Source organism: Melampsora larici-populina (genome assembly GCF_000204055.1).
Source record: "Melampsora larici-populina 98AG31 unplaced genomic scaffold MELLAscaffold_63, whole genome shotgun sequence".
Taxonomy (NCBI): Eukaryota; Fungi; Basidiomycota; class Pucciniomycetes; order Pucciniales; family Melampsoraceae; genus Melampsora; species Melampsora laricis-populina.
The window spans coordinates 336,442-344,949 of NW_006768827.1; the positions used below are offsets into that span (position 1 = coordinate 336,442).

The following is an 8,508-nucleotide window of genomic DNA, read 5'->3' on the forward strand; positions in this document are numbered from 1 at the left end:
AAGATTGCAGCAACAAAAGGAGAAGCATCATCTCAAGTTCCTGGCGGCCCAGCTCCTGTGGTACCAGAGAAGACAGTAGTTACGGGCATCCTGACAAAGACGGAGAACGGCGACCCTCAAGTCCAAGAACTACGGGCTAATTGTGGAATCTTAGAGGATTGGAAGGTTCCTGGAATTACGAGTAGAGGATTCAAGGCGGCTATGGTGGGAGCAGGTACTAAGGTGTATGATGTGGAAGTTAAACGGGGAAGAGGAAGAGCGGAACCGGCGGAGGCTCCAAAGAAAAAGAAGATTTCGATGGAGAAGGAAAATGAAGATGCGGAGGAAGAGGTTATGGAATTGGATGAGGATGATGGTAGTAGTGAAGAGAAACCTTTGGCAAAATTGAAAGAAAGAAACAAGGCAATGGTTGTAGCACCACGAGCGGCAAAGAAGGATATTATTAAAGGACAATTTGAAAGGCCGGTGGAACGGAGCTATGAAGGCGTAATGGATAAAGTGGTGGAAAAGATTATGAAGACTCATATTGAAGCGGAGGTCGGAGAGTTATGTGCAATCTCGCCGGCACTGGCGGAACATATGAAGAAACAAGTTTCGAAGCGGCGGGTGGTTATACCCCGAATTATCAAACCTTTACGAGCGGCGGCGGGAGGATTGGACGAAGAAGAGGACTCAACTTCGGAGAGTGACAATGACAGGGAAGATGTATTGTATTCGTGCCCTTTAGGATATTTAGAAATTATGCTGGGCGGAAAGAAGAAAAGAGTTAAAGCCTTGGTGGATTCCGGTTCACAAATCAACATTCTTCCAGAATCAATTGCGGAGGAATTAGGTTTAACAGGGTTGTTATCTGTTAGATCCGGAGTTAGAGGTATTGGCGGTCAACGGACGGAATTAATTGGTATTGGAGAAGCTATAGAGGTTGTGGTTGGGACTAGATCTCAAGGCGTGGCGCATTTCTGGATAGCAAAGGATAGTAAATGCCCAATTTTATTAGGACGTCCTTTCCTTATGGATTTTCGAGCAGGAATGGAGTTTGGCAAGGCGGTGGGCGAACGTCTAACCTTGAAAGACGAGCGGGGTATATGGACTAGATTTACTATTTGTCAGCCGGATGAAGGAGATTGGGAAAGAGAGCTGGACTTAGGAGAGAAGAGGACGACGGTGGTACAGGCGCATTTGGCTCAATTACAGCGGGAGGTTCAGGAAGAGGACAGCGACGAAGTTCCGGATTACATAGAGGAACTTTCCGGCGAGGAGAAGTCTTTTTTGTAGAGGATGTTGGTGAATCATTAGGCATTCAGTATATAGCAAATCCAAGTAACCTTGGATGTCTATTACCAACTAGTGCGCAAACGGGGACTTGGTTGTGTACAACAAATAATTTCAACTCTTTTATTCAGTCTCAGTCTTTGTGTCAAGCTTCTTATTTTTCATCTTTGGTATCAATGAAGGACGCGCAAGAGGGGAAGATAATGGAGGATAGTAGCTTATCAGATTTCGAATGCGGTTCTTATTTTAGTTTTATTGAATCTTCTCTATCTCAGTCTCATTTCTTAAGTAGTGGTGTACAATTAGAAGATTACGGCGGAAGTATGCAAGAGTTAGAGAGCGGAATTAGAGGCGGTTTATTAGAGGAAGAAGAATGGGAGACGGTAAAGGCATTAAATCAGGGGTTTGACATTAGGCAGCAAGCGCAAGTATGTGAGGAATGGAAGCGGGGAGGAATATTATGTTTTGCGGCAAAATACAAGCCAGTAGCAAAGAAGATTTGACCAGTCAATGCGGCAATGCCACAACATTTAAATACACCGTTGCAAAGACCACCAATGTCTCGAGATCCGTACAAAACACCTTTATCAATGAATCCTCCGGACTTTGTGGAGACAAAGAAAACTACTTTGGAACGGTTGAAGATGTGTAATTTCGGACCGGAGGATTGGTTAAGTCACTGCCAGCATAGATGCCTCGGGTTGAGAAATCCGAGGCATCATCAGAGGCAAATCCTCGGACAGACCTTGTCCGAGGTTTTTGCCCGAGGTATTTTTTTGCCCTGGAAATAACCTCGGATCAAAACCTCGGGAAGCTTCTGTCCAAGGTTTTGCATCCGAGGATACCTCGGATTACAAAATCCGAGGTAAATATGTTGGCGGTGAGTGATGAGGAATGGAAATTACTGTTACATGTAGTAGTGTTGCGGGAAGGGGCTATTGCTTATTGTGAAGAAGAGAGGGGAGTGTTGAAGCATTCTTACAGGTTTCCGTACGCAATTCCGGTAGTAGATCACGAACCTTGGCAGAAGAAACCTATTCCTATTCCGGCGGCCATTAAACCAGAGTACATTGAATTAATACGTCAACGTCTACGGACAGGGTTATACAAACAATCTACTTCAAGTTATTCAAGTCCGGTGTTTTGCGTCAAGAAACAAGACGGCAAGTTACGAGTAGTACATGATCTACAAGCATTAAACAAAGTTACTATCAAGGACGCGGGAATGCCTCCGGCGCCAGAGGAATTTGTAGAATCATTTGCGGGAAGAGCGTGTTACGGATTGGGTGATATTATGGGCGGATATGATGAGAGAGAATTGGCGGATTTTTCAAGACCTTTAACAACTTTTGAAACACCTTTGGGGCGCTTTCAACTTACTTGATTGCCTCAAGGTGCTACTAATTCAGTAGCGGTTTATCAAGCTCACATGATGTGGATTCTTCAAGACAAAATTCCACAGAACGTAGGTATCTTCATTGATGACGGCGGAATCAAAGGTCCTGATTCTACCTACGGCGATGCGGTTCTGGACGAAAATCTGGGAATTAGGCGTTTCATTTGGGAATATGTGGTTACATTAGAAAGAGTGTTATTTCGAATTGAGGAGGCTGGTCTTACAGTATCAGGGAAGAAGTTCGCGGTTTGTGTACCAGCGCTAGAAATTGTAGGACATGTAGTATGTAAAGACGGGAGGACAATTTCTAAGAAGAAAAAGAATAAGATCCAAAACTGGCCGGTTCCAACAAATACAACGGAGGTTTTAGGCTTCTTGGGAATGTGTATATATGTTAGGATGTTCATTAAGGATTTTTCAAAGATTGCAGCGCCTATGAGGAGGCTTACGCGAAAAGATGTGGAATGGAATTGGACGGAGGAATGTCAGGAGGCGTTGGATACATTAAAGAAGATTATTGGTGAAGACATAATGTTAAAGGGTTTGGAATACGGAGAGGGAGTGGGGAAGATTATATTAGCATAGATTCAAGTCAGATTGCAGCGGGAGGAGTATTAATGCAGGAGGATAAGCACGGAAAAGCAAGGCCGGTGTTCTATGAGTCTTTGGTATTTTCGCCGGTGGAGTCAAGATATTCACAACCAAAGCTGGAGCTATGCGGAGTTGCTCGGATACTGAAGAAGTTTCAAAGCAAGCTCTGGGGTCAACATTTTGAACTTCAGGTGGATGCCAAATCTTTGATAGAAATGATCAATAGGCCAACATTACCAAATGCACCTATGACTAGATGGGTGGCGTTTATACAACTGTTCTCTTATGACATTGTTCACAAGTCTGGGAAGAGTTTTGGAATGCCAGACGGACTCTCACGGCGACCTGTCGGGGAAGATTCAACATCTGAAGGAGAAGACTTTGACGAGGAACAGAAAGATATATCACCTCACGAAGGTTTTCCGGTTTCTACAATCAACAACGAGGCAGAGGAACTTCTACCGTGGATGCAGGACGGATTATGGATAGTGCTCAAGGAATACTTAAAGACCTTTAAGAGACCAGCAAATTGTTCGGATGAAGATTATCAATGGGTTCAGAATAGAGCTAAGACTTTCTTTGTGGAGCGGGGAAGATTAAAGAAGAGGGTACTTGTGGAGAATAGGGTTTCAAGGAAGGACAGTCAAGAGATTGGGTACAGAGATTACACGAGGAAATGGGTCATAGAGGAGTGGAAGAGACGTATAGAAGATGCTTAATGAGGTTTTGGTGGCCGGAGATGAAGGAAGATGTACGGAAATGGGTTATGTCTTGTGAAGCTTGTCAACGGTGAAGTCCACGAACTCAGAAGGAAAAAGGACATGCTACGGGAGAATCTACGGTATTTGGACGAGTTAGTCTAGACGCAGTTCATATCAAGACGAGTAGATATAAATATTTAATTGTAGCACAAGATGATCTTTCCGGATGGGTAGAAGCCAAAGCTTTACAGAACTTAACGGCGAAAGCAGTGGCAGACTTTATTTTGAAAGAGTGGATATGGCGATATGGGGCGGTGAAATGTTTTACAGTAGACGGCGGACCGGAGTTCAAGGGGGAATTACGGGAAGCAGTGCGGATGTCAGGATCAAAGTTGGGGGAGGCGACACCTTATTGGCCTCAAGGCAAAGGAATGGTAGAACGTGGACATCAACCGTTGAAGGATGCTTTAGTAAAGATGTGCGGTGAAGACAGCAGAAAGTGGGCGGAGAAGTTACCTTTAGTGTTGTTTGCGGATAGAATTTCAACAAAGCGGACAACTGGAGTTTCGCCGTATGAAGTGTTATTCAGTCAAAAGGCAATCTTACCGGTAGACGTAGAAGCAGGAACCTTTCTCAGAGTGGAGTGGGACAAGGTTACTACTAGGGAGGAATTATTGATGGCGCGAGTGGAGCAATTAGAGCAGAGAGAGGAGATGTTGGACAAAGCTTTTGAGCGGATGATGAGGGCAAGGACAGACGGGGTTATATATTGGGATGAGAAGAATGCGCATAGGTTGAGAGGTTCATTAGAGGCAGGAGATTTGGCATTGGTTCATAATAAAAGTTTAGAGACGCAATGGGGAAAATTGTTTAAGGATAGGTGGAACGGACCTTATAGAGTTAGGGAACAGTATCTGGGAGGTTCATACATTTTGGAAGAGTTAGACGGGACAGTATTGACTAGACGATTTGCGGCGGAACACGTTAAAAGGTTCTTTCCGAGGGGTGTTTTGGCGATTTCAAGGCAAGAAGATTTTCAAGAGGAGGATTTGGGTAGTGCGGGTAGTTCAAAATAAAATATCAAATTTAAATAAAAAAATATATTTCTCAAATTCATCAAGTTTCTTTTTCTTTTTGTGTGTGCGGTTTTGTTGTTTTGTTCTTCTTTTTCTTTTTTTCCTTTTGGGCGGTGGATTGTACATTATAATGGTTTGGTGGACTTAGTGTTTTGCGGGTTAAAATATCAGGGCGTATTTCTTTAGTTATCATTTTCTCTTTATTTTGGCGGTGTACGGTTAGGACGACGAGGATGGTGGAAGTTGGCAGGAATGGATAGATATTAAATCATCAAACAACATAAGTAGTAGGGTAGGGGCGGGCGCAACAATTAATAAATCAGAAATTCGACATTCAAATCAATCAAAGACAAATTCGGAGTACTACTTAAAATCAAAATTACCCCGTTCAAGGGGCTTGTTACGTTTCTTTTTTCTCATTTTCTTTTCTTATTGTCTTTCTCATATAATAACATCATTAGCAGGGGGGACGGGAAGGGTAAGAGTTACAATAAAACAACAATTAGTCAAATCAAAATTACAATCAACAAATGGATTACTGCTATAAACAATTTTTCACATTTTTTTCTCTTTTTTTTTTAGTTATGGTTATTTTAAATTAAGTTTCTCTTTATCAGTTTCTTTATTTTTCGGTGGTGTTTGGTATAGGTTGATGAGGATGGAGGATTAGTTGGCTGGTACGGATAGCAAAAATTATTATAACAATTGTAGTAGGGGGACTGCGGCGGGACAATCATTAACAATAAACAATTAAAACAACAAATGGATTACTACTACATATAAAATTACACATTTTTCGCAAGTTACGCTCAAGTAAAATAAATTATATTATCATCAAAGTCAATTTTGCGAAGTTACGGTTATGTTTCTCTTTTCTCTTTTTCTTTTTTCACCTGTGAGGTACAGATCTATCGGATACTATCCGAAGATGCTGAGACACGTTATCTTCGGATAAGACCACTATTTTGGTGTACAGATCAGCCAGATCTATCAGACAAGTCTGCAGAAGAAAAATATCACAAGTCCAAAGTGTTTTCACATAAAGTCATTGGGCGCCTGCGGCGCCGTCCACAACAAATCAACGAACAAGACGGTAAATAATTACATCTTTGGCCTGTATACTACCTCTACAGTGTACCTCCAGACCAGCCTGCAACAAAACTGAACAAGTCGCCTTTGCAGACAAGACAAGTCTGTGACTACTCTGACACGCCATACACAGACTTGTCTGGCAATCCGTGCAAAACTGACCAAGTCATTTCTTCAGACTTGTCTGTGGCCCAGATACTGCCCTACCAAGTCATACACAGACCAGTCTGGCAATCCGTGCAAAACTGACCAAGTCATTTCTTCAGACTTGTCTGTGGCCCAGATACTGCCCTACCAAGTCATACACAGACCAGTCTGGCATTCAGCGTAGAAATGGAAAATTCATCTCCACAGACTTGTCTGTGGCCCAGATACTGCCCTACCGAGTCATACACAGACCAGTCTGGCATTCAGCGTAGAAATGGAAAATTCATCTCCACAGACCAGTCTGTGGCCCAGATACTGCCCTACCAAGTCATACACAGACCAGTCTGGCGATCCGTGTCAAACTGACCAAGTCACCCTCACAGACTAGTCTGTGTCCCGGCTTCAACAAACCTTACACAGACCAGTCTGATATTCAGCGTAGGAATGGAAAAGTCATCTCTGCAGACCAGTCTGTGGCCCAGATACTACCCCCAGAGCATACCTCCAGACCAGGCTGTCAACCAGCGTAGAAATGAAGAAGTCATCACCTCAGACTAGTCTGCAGCTCATATATCAATGTCTACCAATTTTAATTCTGTACATTTCTATCAAAAAACAATCACAAAATTACAACAAACACCATTTCAAAAGTCATCTTCCTCCCTCTCAAAGTCAACTTGCAAATCACCATCATCCCCTGGTTCTGCAAACACTGTTTGCGCTGGAACAACCTCTTTCCACCGACTTTCACAGCTTACCATCAACTCCCTCCACGTTACTTCTAATAAGTTGTCCACCTCCTCAGATGTATCCACATATTGATGGGTCCCACGTAATAGAGAAATCATCAATGGGTCCCAACCTCTCCAGTAACGGCACATCACATACGTCAATCCCTTGTTTGTATTTTTGAGTATTTCCACACAATCCTCCCAAGTCCTTTTTGAAACACGATTGATGTGCCAAGCTTCATCATAACTGGGATCAACAACCTCCACTGGGAGAGAACCCGCAGTTGCGTCCCAGCCTTCCAATTGAACAGTATCATTCATCAGTATATATTTTAATCACTCAACATCAGATCACAAAAGGAGTCTATTACCTTGACTGGAGAGTTCTTCCACATTTCCCAACTTTTCCAACATCTTACTTGACCACAAAATCATGTAACGCACCTCCCTTGAGATCCTGCGGAATTCCTCGTCACAACGTGCTACCCTTAGATAAGCTTGAATTCCTACACGTGTTGGTGCATCACATGCCCATAGTTCATCTGAATGAGTCAATAAGTTGAAATTCCAGAATTCATCGTCAATGTTCTTCCCCTTACAGTCGTCCAAAGTTGGAACCTGCATTGGTTCAAAGGTTGGAAACTTTGTGTTGTATGTCTTAACTCAACTTTGGTAAATATTCCATTTCTTCTTGAAGACCGCTTGTTTAGCATTCATTACAGTTTTCATGTACTGTTGATTTGATGTACCTGTCCCGCAAATGAATAAATAAATTTAGCATAGCACCAAGTACACCTGTCACATCCATTTCATATTTAACAACTAACCAAGCCCCCCCTTATCCCACCGTCTTTGAAGCTCAATGATACCCACCTTAGCTTCATACAGCTTAGATTTTGCTACACGCACACGGATTATATAACGTGCCCGCTCATCTGATCATTGTGTGTATTTGTTGCATGTCAACGTTCTTGACAACAAATCATAGTTTTCACACTACGTGACTTACCTCCAGCACCTGAAATATTACAAAACCTATGTTCCCCAAGCTCCTCCACAAGTACATCAATTTCCCCCTGCAGATAATCAACCTCCAAGCTTACCCGGTGTAGCTCTGCACGCTGATTTTCTGTTCTCCTTCTAATCTTGCGCAAACGGGTTTTCGAGGTCCTTGTAGGAAGGAGACATGACCAAATGTTAGACCAACTTATTTTATTGCCACGTTTGGCCTAATACTTACTTTGCAATCTTAAGGTCATCCTCTAATTCGCCCAATCGCTCCAACATCTCTTGAACTTCATTGTGATTTTCATCGTCAATCAGCTCGAGTTGCATTTCCTTCTGGCGTGTCCACTGTTCAGCAAAATACTGCATATTGAGACCAAGTATGCTTTCAAAACATTCCAGTGTCCGCATGTGTTCAAGCCGAGTTTTTTCATGAATTCACAATTTATTTTGCGTGGAGATAGCTACCGGGAAAAAAAATTAACACCTCCAATGAATAC

The 8,508-nt window shown here is 42.7% G+C and overlaps 1 protein-coding gene across 1 annotated transcript; it reads right to left on the bottom strand.

Moving 5' to 3' along the window:
* Positions 1-6,916: 6,916 nt before the first annotated feature.
* MELLADRAFT_68187 (uncharacterized protein) lies at positions 6,917-8,377 on the bottom strand (the record flags this gene model as incomplete). Its single annotated transcript, XM_007416683.1, has 4 exons — positions 6,917-7,299; positions 8,013-8,079; positions 8,107-8,173; positions 8,244-8,377. The coding sequence occupies 4 exons, from the start codon at positions 8,375-8,377 to the stop codon at positions 6,917-6,919; spliced, it is 651 nt and encodes a 216-aa protein (XP_007416745.1).
* Between the last annotated feature and the right edge of the window lie 131 nt (positions 8,378-8,508).